Raw genomic sequence first — 18,337 nt, 5'->3', positions numbered from 1 at the left:
AATATAGGGTAAAAATGGATAAATGAATTAGATGTAAAGAATGCACCTATCAGATCTATGGATAATGGAAGAGTTTTTGACCAACAGAGAGAAGATTATAGAAAATAAAATGAACAGTTTTGATAACACGAAATTCAAAAGCTTTCTAATGAATATAGCCAAAATTATAAGGAAAAGAGGAAATTGGGGGGAAATTTTGCAGCAAAGTTCTCGGATAAAGGCTCATTTCTCATATATATAGAAAACTGACCCAAATTTCTAAAAATAAGATCCATTCATTTCTCCATTGATAAATGGTCAAAAGAAATGAACTATCTGTGGTTACATAAAAAATGCTCTAAATCACTACTGATTAGGCAAATGAATATTAAAATAACTCTGAGATGCATTTCATCTATTATTGTGGCTATCATGACAGAAAAGAATGCTGGCAGAGATGTGGAAATATTAGGACATTAATGCACTATTGAGTTGTGAACGGGTCCAACCATTCTGAAAAATGTGGAACTATGCCCAAGAGGTTATAACCCTTTGCATATCCTTTGTTTCAGTAATATTACTACTAGGTCTATATCCCAAAGAGATCAAAGAAAAGGAAAAAGGATTTTTTTGTACAAAAAAATATTTGTGGCAGGATTTTGTTTTGTTTGTTTTGGTGGTGGTGGCAAAGAATTAGAAATTGGGGGAATGGCCACCACCTGGGGGACAAGTTGTATGTGATTGTCATGGAATGTTTTTATGCTTTAAGAAATGATGATGAAGTTGGTTTCAAAAAGCCTGACTGATAAACATATCTTCCATTCTGTGGCTTTCCCTAAAATGCCTAGAGAAATGATTTGAAACTATTTAGGATAATTAAATTTCCAAATTTCTTTTGGAGAAGGAAAATTTTTAAGCTTCTTTTAACTTCTGTTCTGAAGTTAAGGTGTTCTGAATTGAGAAACAAAGGGCATATGTTTCCATAAGGATTGTAGGAGCTCTGGACTTAAACACCTTTGACTGATGTCTGTCAGTCATGTGTGCTTGAAATTCACTGAGGATTTGAGTGTTTCTCAGTTGGGAACTGCTGGTATATGATGGAAAATATCTCGTTCCTCTACTACCATTGCCAATTGCAATTAATATTGATACTTTATATGATACTATCACTAGAAGATTTAATGAGAAAAGGTTTCTTAAGTCATTTCAGAAATCTATTTAAAACTTAACTGTGGAGCCCCAATTATGTAAACTACATAGGGCATGTATAGGTGTGATGGCAGCTTCTTATTTATTTAGATTGTGATCAGAAATAAATTCAGCTTTCAACTAGAGATGTTTATTATTAGTCCTATCACTAGGAATAAACCCCATTCTCTACCTGCTTGTCCTTTCAAGTTTTTTCCTGAAATTAATGCAGTTTGCTGGTGGTTTTGAGATTTTTTTTTATTCGCTTAATTGTGGGCTTGGTAAAATCTCCAGTATTTCCAATGCATAATTATTTACTCTTCCTTTCTGTCTTCATTTTATAGTAATGAATTTTTCTTCTTTTTAGTACAAGTCCTCCATATTGTTGTGTGGATTTACATTCCTTTCGTACTGGGGAGATGGTGAAGTCCATTCAGTTCAAGACACCCATCTATGACCTCCATTGCAATAAACAGTATGTATTTTTCCAGCTGTTTCCAACCTAAGATAACATATCTTTTGAGGCATGTATAAATCTAGTAATGTCTTTTAATTTTACATTAGCACATATCAGTTTCATTGTTAATCAGATTCATAAAAAATAAATCAAGTCCTTTGGCATCTAACTGGTATAGAAGTCAAGTATTCTACCTGGTCCTTGAAAGGCCCAAGTACTAGTTACTATTTGACCATGGGCAAATCCTTTGGTCTATGTCCCAGTTCCCTAAACTATAATAAAGAGAAAATAATACTACCTACCTCCCAGGCTTATTGTGAGGATCAAATGAAATAATATCTTAAAAAGTAAGTATAGTACTTTGTATATGGTAAGCACTTAATAAATATTCCCTCCTTCCTTCTGCTCTTCCCCCGTTCCTTTCTTCTTCCCTCCATTTCTTCCTTCCTTTGTCTCACTTTTCTAGGGCCAATACTTAACCTCCCAGGGTTCTTTTTCTCTTTGGGAAAATGCCCACTTTTCACTTAGGTTCATGGGGCCCATTGGGCATTTCCTGAGGCTGTGCCTCGCTTTAATAAGTAGGATATTATCCTTCCAGGAAATTGAACAATAATATGGTTCTTCTTATCTACAAATAATGCAAGTACATATTTTTAAAACTGAAATTAAACTTACATATTAGCAAACATATTTATACTCAAAGAGATTATTGATAGCATATAGTATAATCCATAACCCAGTGTATTAGACATTCTGAGGATTCCATTGATCATAGTATTTTATCTTTCACAGTTTCTTAAAATTTTTTTTGCCAGTTTAAATCCTATCCATTTACCCATTTACCCAATTTAACCAAGGAAAACATTGATTCTTGTAGGTAAGAATAAGAAAGAGGAAAAATGCTTTCCACTTGGAAAGCATAAATTATGAGAGGTGATGTGACAAGTTCTAGAGATTAGCCTTTGAATAGGAATTGGGTTCAAGTCACTCATCTGACTAGCATAAAAATTTCTCAATACCTAGGCAGTTCGTCTATTGTGGAGGAATTATCAAACTCCATGAATGAAATCACAGTTCCTAACAGAATTTAAAAAGTTAAGTAAAATTAAATTTTATTTCTGGAATAGAATACTGTTTTAAAGGAACATATCACTTAAACAACCATCTTGCAAAAGTCTCTGGCTATGGTTTTTTCTCCTCTATATTGCTTCACAGTCTGTTAGCTAAAGTTAGATTTTTAAAATGAATATTTTTTGTATTGAATATGAACAATTACAGTGTTCATAAGATTTCCTATATACCTTTTACTGTGTCCTTCAGATTAAAAAGTCTTAAATTCTACAGTAGTAAATTCCTGTTCTCTTCCTTTTATCTTGGTAAATGAGTCAATTATTGGCCTTTTTCTTAGTATCAATAATTCTCTTCCTTCTGAATGTTAATTACACCCTGCCTGCTTTCAAACTATTTTGATCGCAAATTTTGTTTCCTTTTAGTTAGGCTTTAAGTTGGAAAAAGTAAGCTTTTTAAGTGGAATACTTGATTCCTTTATGGAATATTTACCAGTGATGGAAAATAATGCCATAGTTCACCTTTGGGGTTGCCTTTACCGCTCAGGTATCTTCTCTTTCTGGTTAACTTTCTGGTTAAGCTACCTGCTGATTTACTGTACTTTATATTACCATTGATTTTCCATTCAAAGGCTCAAAAAACTTTCCATTAATTACATGCATATGCCTTATATACTTAATATAATTTTAAAATACTTGAAAAAAATGGAGTCATCTGGATTTTTCACTGTTTTAACTTTTTATCCTTATCTCCATTGTTTGCACAGTTCTTAACCCATTATACATGCATGTTAGCAAATGTTTGTTGATACAATTAAAAAAATCATAAGGGAAATCAATACTTTCTTTCTCTCTCACCAGTACAATATATTTTGTTAAAATTTCAAACTGTTCCTTTATAAATGAGGGCTATTTTTTTTAAGAATATAATAAATACTAGAATGTTAAACCTGAATTCATAAAGGTTTTTCTTTCTGTTTTTTGATGGTTCATGAGAAATTTTTTAAAATAGTGGACGATCTTTATTTAGAGATAAATTTGGTATATTTCTTTCTGTCTTAGAAAGTGAGAACACTGGTCATGCTCTAATGTTACTAAAAATAATTATTTTAGAAATGATTATGACTTTTTATCTTTTTTGACCTCTTTATATCTTAGTTTTGACTTATCATTGTTGTTCTTTTGTGTTTTACTTTTACCCTCTCAAAAAGTTAAGTCCTTGTTTTTATTGAGCTCACTATTTGGTTCCAGCAAAAGATGGATCTGTCATTTTAACAACCAAATGTGAACCAAATATAAGCTCCATCTGTGCTAGCTGATTTTCTTCATAACTAAAATTGTTGTTGGTATTCTTTGTGAATTCTTAGTGAAGAATTGAACCCTAATGTTTCTGAATGAACAAAAAATTTCTAAATTTATCTTCCTGTATCATAACACATTTGACTGCATAGACTTTTATCTGAAACTGAGATTTCAGTCAAGTTTTGGTATAGGTTGACTTTATTGTTGTCATTATTTTATTTTCCTTTATATTATTCTCTCAGTCATACAAATCATGGTGAATAGTCTTTTCCTTTTTAACTTCTTTGTGGGTATCTTAATTATGTCATTGGACAAAATGCCCAACTGTTTGTAAAGCCCTAGAGGAAAATGGTACTTTAAGTTGCCTGAAATCCTTGGTTTCTTATAAGGAAATACTGAGATGAATGTAACTATTATTCCCCTTTGATTGAATTCTCATCTATTTTATGTAAAAAGTTGATTCAATTCATTCATTCATTCTGGTTAGCTACTGTTCTCTTGTTTTTTTTTTTTGCTTCCCTATTGTCCTTGCTCTTGGAAATCCAGCAATCATTTTAATGACAGTTTTCATAAATCCATTTGATCTCTAATTCCCTGACTCTGAGCTGTCACAGGAAAAACACTTTTAGAAAACGATGAACAATTGATTCTTAAACTTAGCCATTTGTAATGAAGATGGATTTCACAGAATTATAATCACTGGAAATTCCATTTGGGTAAATAGAATTGAGGGAGGACAAAATACATTCCCGTTAACAGTTGCTAAAATTTGTCTTTTATGTTAGATTTTTTCTTTTGATTCATTCCTTTTCTCTTTCCCCTCCCCTCCCTTTATGATCTTAGCAGCTTTGTTATGAATTTTTCATCTTCCTTTTAACAGGTTTGGGTTTTTGGGGTTTGGGGGGTTTTGTTTTTGTTTTTAGTCTATGAAAGGTACTATAGTTCTAGTTTGAGCATTCTTTTGAATTACAGTCATCAGTAGTTGTATTGGTGACTTGATTTCTTCAAAATTTTTACATCATTCATGATATAACAGTGAAATTAATTTGCAGAATTTCACATGATTGATTATTCACTCTTGGTTTTTTCACTTTTTTTTTCTTTTCCCATTTCAGAATCCTCGTTGTAGTCTTACAAGAGAAAATTGCTGCCTTTGATAGCTGCACTTTCACAAAAAAATTCTTTGTTACAAGTACGTACATATCTGTTTTAATTTACTGTCTATTTATATTTATGTTGCATATCTGCTATAATCAAAATAAGATTTTACATACAATTCTCTGATCTTTTGTATAAATTGTTATCAATGTTTGATAGGTCTTCACTCTTGTTTTCCTATGAATCTCCTTTTATGTTTAATATGGAAACTCAGAAGACAAATTCTTTCTGTATACTATATGTTCTGTTAAAACGTTTTCTTATTTTAGTGTTGTAATTTCCCTCTGTGTAAAATGGAAGTAGGAATATCTAATTCTTCATTAATAATTATGGCTTTGTAATGATTTTTTCATGCTTTAAAGCAGTTAGCATTTATTCAGTTAATATGGCATTCTTAAACAGGAGATAGCTTAATTATATAATTCAGAAGCAAGGGAGTAGACTCCCATAGATTTGAAGCCCCTTGTACAAGGTGATTGACTGAGGTGGGGTAAGGTCATGATTCATTCTTAAGGAACTGCCTGCCACTCAGTTCTTCTAAGAAAGCCACTTATGGAGGCCACATCCTTTGTAGTAGAAAATATTTTCTGAAAAAGAGGGTTGTTCTATACAATAAATTACATATATTTAAGAACAAAGATTTTCTCATCTCTATCCTAATTCTGATTTCTTTCTTTTGCTTGTTGTATTAAGATCTTATGGACCCTCTCATTGCTTCTGTTGCATTGAATATCAAACGGCTCAAAGCTGAACTGTGGAATTTTTGGCTTTTTGCTAATGTATGCATCTGCCCATAGATACCTTGTATTAGACACGCTTGTACATTTTTTGGAATACTTTCTGCTCTGGTGCTAGAGTTAGTTTTCCCATAAATGCTGCATGCTTTTGTAGAGCAAAATTGAGAATGAATTCAATTTTGAAGCTGTCATTTTATTCCTTGCCCCCTCGTACTACTAATAGAAGTAGGATTGAGAAATGTCATTCAAATTTTTCTATGCATGTTTTTGTTTGTTTGTTTTGGGGAATAAATGTGATAATAGATTTTCTTTAGAATTTAGGAGAGTGGATGCTGTCATAAATCCCAAGAAAATCAGGGTCTTTAGCCCAATATAGTATAAAATATTCCAATAGAGTGTTCAACTTGGAGTCAAATTAAAGTGAGTTCAAATCCTAATGACTCTTTCTAGGTATATGACTATGGGACATGCCACTAAATCTTTTCCTCCTTAGTTTTCTCATGTGTTGGGAGAGTCATTTGAAAAAAAAAATAATACCTGTTGTAGTCTTTGAATCTTTGAATCAGCTATTTATTGCTTATTGTTTTTTGGTCCTCTCACAACTTTTTTTCCCACAGTTAACCAGACAGTACTTGGTGGATCAATAGTGTCTCTAGAGAGGTCAGTATGGATAATTAGGTGCTTCTTTTTAACTTTAGGAAAAACAGCTCAAGTCTATGAGACATATTTGATAGGTTAAAATGGAATTGAATTGATTCAAGAAATGTTGATTAAGTATTTACCGTGGACTAAGTATTGTGACCTCTGCCTAGAAATATGGCAGAAAGTTTATTTGTTCCAAAATTGTGTAATATATATATGTATTTTTTGGTCCTCTTTTTAAATTTTTACTTTTTTTTTCTGGTTATACATGTACATTCATTTTTTAAAAACTTATTTTCTTATGAATCATTTTGGGAGAGAAAAATCAGAACAAAAGGAAAAACCATGAAAGAAAAAAACAAAAGAAAAAGAAAAAAAGAGTGAACAAGCATGTGTTGATTTACATCAGAAACAAGAATGCTCATTGTTGGCTTTAGCAATAGGAAAAGAAAAAAGAATTACACCAGGTAATGAGATAAAATTAGCACTCTTTGTAGATGATATGATAGCATATTTAGAGAGTCCTAGAGAATCATCTAAAAACCTTCGTGAAACAATTAACAGCTTTAGAGGATATAAAATAAACCCATAGAAATCATTAGCATTTTACAACATACAGCATTTTACAAGTTACAACAAATCCCAATAGCAAGAGATAGAAAGAGAAATTCCATTTAAAATAACTGTAGATAAAATAAAATATTTGCATGTACCCCAGTCAAAACAAGCCCATGAATAAGATCACAAAACACTTTTCTACAAGTAAAGTCAGATGTAAACATTTGGAAAAATATCAGTTGCTCATGGATAGGCTGAGCTAATATAATAACAATGATAATTCTATCTAATTGATCTATTTGTTTAGTGCCATGCCAATCAAACTGCCAAGAAATTATTTTATAGAATTAGAAAAAAATAACAAAATTCATCTGGAAGAACAAAAAAACAAAAATATCAAGAGAATTAATGGAAAAAAAAAATACAAAGGATGGTTGCCTAGCAGTATCAGACCTAAAACTCTATTATAAAGCAACAGTCATCTAAAATATATGATAATGACTAAGAAATAGAGTGTTAGATCAGTGGAATAGATTACATACACATGATATAATAATCAATGACTATAGTAATCTAGAATTTGATAAGTCCTCAAATTCTAGCTTCTGGGATAAGTACTCATTATTTCACAAACTGGGGAAACTGAAAAATAATGTCAGAAACTCAACATAGACTTGCATCTCATACTTCATACCAAAATAGGTCAAATGGATACATGATTTGGATGTGAAGGGTAATACCATAAGCAAATTAGGAGAGCATAGAATAATTTATCTATCATGTCTTTGGAGAAGGGAGGAATTTATGACCAGAAGAACTAACATTAGAAATACAAAATTGATATCTTTAATTACATTAAATTTAAAAGGCTTTGTACAAACAAAACTAACACAGACAAGATTAAAAGGGAAAACACAAAGCTGGCCTCATTTCTAAAATATATTTAAAAACTATCTCAAATTTATATGAAGTCATTCCTCAACTGAAAAAAGGTCAAAGGGGATATGAACAAATAATTTTAAGGTGAACAAAAAATTAAAACTATAGTCATATGAAAAAATGATCTATTGATTAAAGAAGTGTAAATTCAGACAACTCTGAGGTACCACCTTACACCTCTCAGATTGGCTAAGAGGACAAGAAAAAATAATGATAAATATTAGAGGGGATATGGGAAAATTGGAACACTAATACACTGTGGTGGAGTTGTGAAATGATCCAGGATTATAATGTCTTGTTGAGTTCTTATACTCTGTTTGCTGTCACCATCTTTACACAAAGTTCAACATATTTCCTGAGTAGCTTTATTTGCTTTACAGCTTAATAAAATTGGGATCTTTCTCAATATCTATTTTTTGCCCCAGAAACCTGATTAATTGTAGTTTATTGAAAATGTTGATACAGGAATATATTATTTAAATCTTAATGTGACCTATTGAATTGAAATTGAAAACTGTTGAATGAACTACTGAAAGGCCTTTCCTTTATTTCTCACTTTATTACCCACATTAGGACAAGGGAGTTTATCAGGACAGTGGGAGAATTGTTCTACTTGCCTTATTTCTCTTCACTTTCCTATTTTTCCTTCCTACTGAACTGCAGGGCAAAAACTAGGAGCTCTAAAATAATAAAGTCTAGCTACTAAGATTTTCTGTCATTGTGCTCTGAGACCCTATTAGTAACCTCAGTTATTCATTGCTTATCAAATCAAATGTATATTATCTTGAGTTCTGAGAAAGAGATAGGTTGCCAAATTCCTGCTGTGTCCTCACCATATTATCCCACATTTCTTTGTAGTGATTTTTTTTTTCTTTTTCTGTGAGGCCATCTAAAAACTACCAAGTGTAGAGCTACTTCTAGGGACAGCTGTTATGGTATGGATTTTGAGAACAAAATAAAAAATTCTGGAGTTATCATCATTCAGTTTCTAATGGGAATAGCTATGGGTATGTAGTTGGGGGTGGGGCAGGCAGATGGATTTAGAAAATATCTAGGTTTTTGAAACCATGGGTCTATGTACAACTCAAGATGTATTCTGGTTAGGTAATATTAAAGTTACCAATAGGTGTCAGTTTCTCCCTTTGTTAGGAATATTTTACAGAAACATTCACAAGACAGAGGAGACATTGGATTATACACTTAAGGGAAGGTCTTGATTTTGTAGCTGTTTTTTTTTTTAACAAAAATTTACTTTTGGACTTTTTCAGAGGTAGGTCAGTAGCAGATGAAAATAGAATAAACTTAATTGTAGCTGTACAGTCTCGAGGGAAGTAGATTTGGATCTAATTTGAAAGAAAGATTATGGAAATATGTAGTAATATTTAATATTAAAATTTTAGAATAAGAATGAAGCTATCACATTACCTTTTTTTGATGAAGAAAAATACAAATTATGCTAAGTGATGATTTCAATTTGGGGAATCTAAGAACATGAGCATAAAATTGGGGATCTTTTTATGTCTCTTATCCATAAACATATAGCATGTTTAGAGAGGCACACTTGGTATATTCAACACAATTTATATTATTTTGCTTTCTCATAAAACTCTCTAAAAGAACGAAGCCAAATTCTAGGCTATAACAAAAGAAAGAGCTTTAAAAAAATCATCAATATAAGGTACAATCAAGTTGTTGATTTTGGAAAAATTGTTTCCCTAGTGTGACCTTTTAGGAATAGTTTCTTTTTTTTTTTTTAAGTTAGATTCTCCCCACCCCCCCATCCCTTCCACCATGAAGTATACAGTTTTGTCCCCGTCTTTTCTATGACAGTGTCAGTCCACTTGAGGACCAGTGAAATCAGACTTTAACCTCTGTCTTCCAAATTCTAAGAAAAAATAGTAGAAGAAAGGATGTATATCCAAAAATTTGATGAAGTTTTAAGCACAGAACAAATTGTCTGCTTCTTAAAAGAAATAATGATAAATCGCTTATTCTGTCCAAAAATTCCAGCCTCATTTCTCACGTTTGTTAACTTTAAATACTTTTTTGGGGATAAACTTTGAAATTTAAAGCCTTTAAGCTTTAAGTTATGTAATGGCTATTTGTGTTTTTAAATTGCCATTACATTATAATATTTTCTCTTGCCTTTTTTTCCTCCGTCACCACAAAATGGTTAACTACACACTGAACCTTGTAAATCCTTTCTATTTATATGAACCTTTGTTTGTCTAGTAAATGTGTAGTTGTGTTTTTGCAGAGCATTTTTCGTTTGTTTAGCACAGTACTGTTATTGTAGGTATAGGCCTCATCTGTGGTGATAAGGCCTATTGAAGTAATATAGACAATTAAACAGTCTCTAAATGGGAAGCTTCACAAAACCTTTTTTGTTGTTATTTTTATGTTTAACCAACAGTTCAAAATTGATAGTGATGCTTCTTCCTCAGTTGTCAGCAACAGCCAAGATAGACTGTATGGTGTTCACAAGTGCTTCTTTCCCTCACATTCCAACCTTCCTTTCCTAACTGTACTGTACTGTAGCCAAGGGAAAGCTGGCGTCATGGAAGAAGCACAGAGCTGGTCCAAAAGGGGCCGAGACTTGGCTGTTTGGAACAGCTTTCTCCAAAAGCCTGCCTTTCCACAACTCCTTGAATTCCTTTAAAAACAGGTCTCTGTTGTAAGCTGTGGGTCTCAATGTAGAGGTGAATCCTTCTTGGGCTCTCTGCCTTTCAGATTTGCTTTGGCGGCCTTGACCTTCAGTTACTTAGAAGAGGAAGTGGCCTCTGGTCCTCCAGCTCGTTAGTCTTGAAGCAGTTCGGTGTGCTCACTGTTCTTGCTTTAAAGGACATACGTTCCCTCAGATGCTTAGAGAATTGAGATTCCCGGGTGTGGAGATGTGTGTTTTCTTTCCTACAGTAACAAATGCTATGCTGTGGCAGCACATAAGAAGCATAGTCACAAATTCCTGGTGCAAATCATTCCCCAAATGACCAGAGGACAAAGGGTGTCACTGGGGAGATGGTGCCTTAGTGTTCTCCTGGATCGGGTCCCACAGAGATGAGCCATGCTCCTTCGAGCCCCTCCCTGGGAAGTTTCATAAGCAACATGGATTCTGCCCTGGCTGCCTCTTTGGGACTGTCTAGCATGAAGCTACTGTTAGAGAGGAATACATTTGTTACAAACTTCTGGCTACAGTGGATGTTCAGTCAGAGGAGGAAGAAAGCATCTTATGATAAGGACAGCAATAAAAACATCAAAATAACAACAAGAACAATAGTACACTTTCACAGGAAGCTTTATATAGTGATTACTGACAAAAGTATTATCCATCAGGTCCTAAAAAGAGTCTCATTAAGATGAGAAGGAAGATGATTTCTCTTAAAAGTCACTTTAGAGTGACTCAAGGGCATCAAATTGTTTTAAAATAGTCAGTTTGTATGTGCCAGTTTGGTTAGCAGATCTCTCTTGGGTTCTTTGGTTGTCTGATAAAAACTTCCCTAGTCAGGTCTCTTTTTAAAACTAGCACTTTTCAACATAGGGCCTTCTATTTCCTGAGAAATCAGAAACCACAAAAATTGTGAAAATAAAATATGGAATTGATTTGCTGACACTCTTTTTGAATGACCTCTATTCCTCTTTTTAGTCTCTTCAGGACTATTTCCTTTCCCCTTTGCTGTGCATTCTTAAATATTTTCCTGTCTAGCCTTTCTTTGGTTGTCTTGCTGAGGCATTTTTAATTTTTTTTTTTTTTTTGCAAAATTATGGTCTTAATGTACAATTGAGCAAGTACTGTTTGGGTATTGACCTTTGCTATATTCTGTCAGTGGTTCATCGTAGGAAGGAGAGATCCAGAGAGTTAGCAGTTCCTCTAGGAATGAAATAAAGCACTTTATAAATGGCAAGTAACTTATAATTCAGTTCGGACCAAGAAGCTTGAAGTCCATTGTAGAGACTTTTATGTAATCCTTGCCCTATGAGGATTATCACTTATATTTTCAGATTATGTTTCCTTTTTTTTTTTTTTTAATAACACTTTTCCTTTGGTCAGATAGAGTTGAAGTTCTTTTAGATTCTCAAGCTATCTGATTGAACAGAAAATATGTAGTTCTTTTTTTTTTTTTAACTCAAAGTTCTATAGGTTTTTTTTCTCACATCACCAAAATGTGCCCCATTATCCCTCCTTCTCTTCCTTGCAGAGCTACTTCATATAGCAATGTTTATTTTAGAAATAACAGAAGAAAAAATAATAAAAGTATGTTGGAAGACTTGGGGAGGTAATGAACTTTGCGTTTCTGAATTTTTAATGATGAATAGTAGGTTCATATCTGGCACTACTAATTTTTTCAAATAGAGTAGAAATAAATCATCTGTTTATAATTGAGTTAAAAAACATTGTTGTTGGTATTTTTCCCCATTATGATCTTGTCCTGCCAGTGATTATGTGAAGAACACCTTTTTCAATCACTGATTTAATGGATTTCCTTATGCTTAAAATTGGACACAACATGGTATGATGAAAAGAGCACTGATTGGGTAGTCAGAAGACCTGTTCAGACACCTATATCATCTTTGGCAGGTTCTTCTTGAAACTCAGTTTCCTCATTTTTAAGATGAGATCTTTGATTTCATCTAGCTTTAAATTGATAATCCTAGGATCCTTTGTATATATCATCTTTCCAAGTACTCTAGGATAGTGAGGAACAAAACTAAGTCCTTATCATTTTTTGGGTTTACAGAGAAGACACATCAAAAATAGTCATAGTGAAAGGTAAAATAGAACCAATAGGGTAAGATTAGTGCCAAATTCCAAACAACAGAGGGGAGAGCTCACTTTTGCCTAAGGTTAGTAGCAAACCTTTTTACTAGTAGTTGAGTTATGAACTTATGTATTTGTATAGGCAGAGAAAGTTGGGAGAGCATAGAGATGATGCATGAAAGCATACATGGATGACATCCTATGGAACAAGGCAGGGAAATGACAAATTCAATGTCCTTGTGAAATGATAGTTTGACCTATTTGGTTAACTATTTAAATGGATTATCGAGTTTAAGAGGTGAGTTGGTACTAGACTTAGTGTGATCACTAAAAAGATAAAATATCTAGACTTGTTTTGGTTGTCAGTGGTAAACCTTTAAATGTTTTGGAGGAGAGAGTGATCAGAAAAATTTATGATCTTTAATCTGATGACAAGTTAGAGATTGAATTGGGGGCAGGAGAGACTGCAAGAACTGAAAGGAGTCAAAAAAGGTTTAATCAGACTAGTGATTTTTTTTTACTATTATTATTCTGAAAGTTCTATTTTGCATTTTTAAAGTGGAATTGATAGGACATCCACCAACTTGCTGAGAGAGAAATGAAAGAATCAGAATTAGTATAAGATTTTGAATAGTTGCATCATCAATAGAGATAGGGAAGCTTAAAAGAATCATCTTTGGGAGAAATTTCGTGAATTTTGTTTGAGTTTAATAAATTGATAGATTGTATAGAAGTAGTTGTCTTAGTAGGTATTTGAAAATGGAGGCCTTGTGAGTACAAAATCAAGATTAGAAATGTAGATTTTGGAGTTAACTGTGTAGAGGTAATGAAGTCTTAGCAGGAGGACAGCAATGGAAAGTGATCATACATTAGTATGTCCACTTGTGCTGGCGGGTTTGAACAACCAGTTAATTTAGCCAGTGAGATATAACCAAGGCTGGTGTATTTGAGACTCATTTTGATAATATTGCAGCTGCAGAGTGATTAGGAACAGAAAAAACAGATGAGCTGGGTAGAATTATGTTTATGTTAAGATTGCTTAATTGCAGTATTTTATGTACTGAAGTACATATTTTGTTTTGAAACATTATGCATATGTCCTACTTATAGCACCTATTCCAGAAAAGATTTGCTGTCCTATATGTTTCTCATGCATATTATTTTTCCTGTAATGAATTTATGCTTTGCATGGTTCAAATGAAAGTACAAACTTAGTAGGTGCCTTCTGAGAGGTGAACTCTCCATCCTTTGAAACATAACTTAATTGCTATTATCTATAAAAGTTGATAGGATTTCTAGAGCAGAGAAAATCAAGGAGCTAGATAAGTATGGAATCTTGGGACACAAATTCATTTCAGGGAAGAAAAAAGGCAGCTATTTTCCCTTAGATTTTTAGTGGCAATGCATCTCATAGTGCTCCATTCAGACATGTTCATTTTTCATGGTATTAAACATATAACCTTCTTAGATATTAACTCCTTTGGACAATTGTGGTGTTTTTGTTCTTTAGAATAATAATAGTTCTCTCTGGGAGAGAGGTTTCTTGGGGAGGTTTTCTGGAGGCAGCCATAGTTTCAGTTAAAAATAATAATCACCCAAACACAGCCAGGTGATAAAAGTTCAGATCTTTTATTGTATCTTTCAGTATAACCCGGTTAGTTTTCTTAGAGGCCTATCTTTCTGCTTGGTTCCAAGAGCTCTTGCAACTTTGTCCTTTGCTTCTGCCTCTGCTCCCTTCAGCCTCCAGCCAGCAAACCTGATGGAATGAATCTCTCTTGCCTCCGAGAGAGGGCTTGTGGGCTTCTTCCCAGAGTGCTCCTCTCTGATCCCTGGGAATGTTCCCAAGTAATTCCCTCCAATGGCTCACTAAAGCTCTATTTATGCTGAGTGTAAAAGGTTGACTCCGCCTTCTGGAGGCAGGGCTTAAGGGAGGTGTGAATTCGGATAGCTCATACTAAACCCTGAAATCTCCCAAATGTGTGAACTCCAATGCGTACTTAAATACTTCTTGCTTATATGAGCTCTCTAAAGGTGTGAACACAAGCATTGTATCAATTCCATTGAGTTAACACTAGGATTCTAACATCTCTCTCAAGTTATCACCTTGTTTCAAGTTAACACAGGCAATAAACAGGCTTACCTATATGATGTTAAATTGATTCCATTGGTGCTTCTCAGTGAACAATGACCTTTATAAAAAGATCCACTTATTGCTCTGAATTCTGTTGTGGTTTCAGTAGAATTGTAAACAACAACTCGGCAGCACTTATTCTTAAGGCCACAAAATAATGCTTATCCTATTTAATTTGGAAAATATGTTGTATTCCTCTGTTCTAATTCAAACCTCACATTCAACCTCTGCCATTGGGAGGGATATGCCATTGGTCAAAATGCCAGAATAATTCATCATTTTTCCCAAGCATTCTGATTTAGGTGCATGCCCCATGATATATGTACTATAATGGCACTGGTGACAGATAGATGATTGATCCTAATATCATGTGGGACATAACCAATAAAGGAATTTTGTCATATGTTCCATACTTTTACAAACAGTATTGGTAGTCTGCCAGTGAGTTGCAACAAAGACCAATCTTCTTTAAGGAGCCTTTACAGAATGACAATAAACAGCCTAATTACACAACTTAATGGGAATCATTAGATAATCAGACTTTACAAAATAGTTTGAAAAGCCACTGTTCACCACAATTCTAAACTCCTGAAGTGTTTGTTTATGTGAGTACAATGCTGGGACTAGGGACAGCTCTACTCATCAGTGTAATTATCTTGGTGTTTTGTCCCAGGTAAGGGAGAGATCTGATAGGGACTTGGGGGGAAAAAGACAGACAATATGATCCGAAAGGAGACGCTTTTGTCAGTGATGACATAGAAAAGATGGACAGGAGCAGCTTTACAGATGTTGCTACTTTACTGGAAACTGAACACCCAAGCAAGATGACAAAAACAAAAGGCAATGACCAATATATGTCATTTGCACGAATTTTAGAGCCTCTTCAATGGGTATAGATAAGTAGCCTCAAATGAACAATCATGATTGGAGAGCCTTCTGGATTAGCCTATGTATTTACCTTGAAGAAAATTATGTTTCTTATATGGCATTTCCTTTTTAAAACTGATTTTGAAGTACACTAAAAACCATTAAATAGCACTCAGATTTAAATTATTCATCAATAATTCATATCCTTTTTTCAGTATTCGTTTTTCCATTTGATTTGGACCAGGAAGATATAAATATAGATACATACTTACATATGTTGATTGGCACATAGACATATATATGTACAGATGCTGTAAATAATCATAATAATTACCTTTAAGTTACAGGTGCTATACATTTTAGCTGTTTCTTCTTATTGTTGTTTGTTCCTGTCATGTTAAATCAGAAGGGAATTTTAATCATAAGGTTCAGTTTGGATAATTGAGGGTTTTGTTTTTCAATTTTCAAGATAAGAAAGAATCCCTTTGCCTTTTGAGTGCAGGTAGAAGAGATTTGCAGCCTTAATGAGATTTTGGTTTATTCCCTGTCAGAAGTACACCCAGGTTATCTTACTGAGATTCCTATACTCATATGCAGGAATGTGGTGGCTTTTAGGCATGCAAGTCAATTTATCAGTTCTCTTTAGATTTAGTTTAAGTCAATAGGCCTTTAGTAACTGTCTGCTGCTATGTGAAAGACAACACTCTTAGTCCAAGGTTATAATTAAAATGGCTCAAGGACTGCTGAAAAGTGGAATGATAGCCCTATGGAATATATGCACATTTTCTTAAACCAAGAAAGTATCACTTTATCATTACAATACCAAAATCTGTTAAAATTTGAGGTTAGGATTTTGTTCATTATTTATTATTATAGTTTAATTTGTAATTAAACCTGAAATGACAAGAATTTTGGTTGGTAATATTTCTAAGGATTTCAGGGAGGCCAACCAAGACATATTAGGCTTTAGTGTTTGAAATAATGATAATGTAATAAGCATATTTTACATAATATACAATTCTAAGTATTAAATTTTAGCTACCTTTCTCTATAGTTCTGTAAGACCAAGAGAGTATAACATTTGTCCTGTATAGTTTATGATAGATAATATTTTCTGGTCACCAGTTTTGAGATACTTCTTCTCTAGACTCTCAAGTTAGATCAAAACTGAGCCTGTCCTTTTATTTCTACATTCTTCATTTGTATATTCCTGTTAGTTTTTCTTAGATTAAGTAATACAGGTTTACCTGTATACAGGTATAGATACCATTTTTCTGCCAAGGCACTCTGCTCTGCTTCTCCCCAGTTTCTTTCCCCACTGTACTCTTCTCTCCCCCTTCTCAAAACCCCAAAGGTTTTTTGCTTTTTGGTCTGGGCATTTGACTGTACTAAAACTTTTAAAGCAATCTTTTTCTATAGAATTTCACATAGCCATTGTGAAGGTGGGGCCATGTTAAAAATAAGGAACAAAAATAACACCTTAATATTTTCTTTCCTGTTTTCAAATTTATGAGCTTGGCTGGTGATATTGCTGAATCATTTGAAATTGCTTATTTGCAGACCTTAGCCTCTGTAGCTTTTGTCACAATTTTTTTTTTTTTAATCTTTAGGAATAATTTTTAAGATGTAATAGAAAGATAATTTAAAAAAATTTTAGTTTTTAGTGCAAAGTCCACCAAATGGTCATCAAATCTATAAATGGTCATCATATCTAGCAAATTTTTTTTAATAGCCTTTTATTTACAGGTTATATGCATGGGTAACTTTACAGCATTAACAATTGCCAAACCTCTTGTTCCAATTTTTCACCTCTTACCCCCCACCCCCTCCCAGATGGCAGGATGACCAGTAGATGTTAAATATATTAAAATATAAATTAGATACACAATAAGTATACATGACCAAACTGTTATTTTGCTGTACAAAAAGAATCAGACTCTGAAATATTGTACAATTAGCTTGTGAAGGAAATAAAAAATGCAGGTGTGCATAAATATAGGGATTGGGAGTTCAATGTAATGGTTTTTAGTCATCACCCAGAGTTCTTTCTCTGGGCGTAGCTGGTTCAATTCATTACTGCTCCATTGGAGATGATTTGGTTGATCTCCTTGCTTGAGGATGGCCAGGTCCGTCAGAACTGGTCATCATATAGTATTGTTGTTGAAGTATATAATGATCTCCTGGTCCTGCTCATTTCACTCAGCATCAGTTCGTGTAAGTCTCTCCAGGCCTTTCTGAAATCATCCTGTTGGTCATTTCTTACAGAACAATAATATTCCATAATATTCATATACCACAATTTATTCAGCCATTCTCCAACTGATGGGCATCCATTCAGTTTCCAGTTTCTAGCCACTACAAAGAGGGCTGCCACAAACATTCGTGCACATACAGGTCCCTTTCCCTTCTTTATGATCTCTTTGGGATATAAGCCCAGTAGTAACACTGCTGGATCAAAGGGTATGCACAGTTTGATAACTTTTTGAGCATAGTTCCAAACTACTCTCCAAAATGGTTGGATTCATTCACAACTCCACCAACAATGCATCAATGTCCCAG

General features: G+C 33.6%; 1 protein-coding gene across 14 annotated transcripts in view; it reads left to right on the top strand.

Annotated features, from left to right (window-relative positions):
• The window catches only part of BCAS3 (BCAS3 microtubule associated cell migration factor), a 794,545-nt gene that overhangs the window by 180,930 nt on the left and 595,278 nt on the right, over window positions 1-18,337 (top strand). For all 14 annotated transcript variants that reach the window (XM_023502118.2, XM_031968505.1, XM_023502116.2 and 11 more), the window contains 2 exons: window positions 1,535-1,642; window positions 5,109-5,185. In XM_023502118.2, coding sequence (XP_023357886.1) covers window positions 1,535-1,642; window positions 5,109-5,185 — 185 coding nt within the window. The remainder of the gene's footprint in view (window positions 1-1,534; window positions 1,643-5,108; window positions 5,186-18,337) is intronic.

This window comes from Sarcophilus harrisii, chromosome 4, assembly GCF_902635505.1.
Source record: "Sarcophilus harrisii chromosome 4, mSarHar1.11, whole genome shotgun sequence".
NCBI classification, from domain to species: domain Eukaryota; kingdom Metazoa; phylum Chordata; class Mammalia; order Dasyuromorphia; family Dasyuridae; genus Sarcophilus; species Sarcophilus harrisii.
This window is presented reverse-complemented; position numbering and strand designations above follow the sequence as displayed.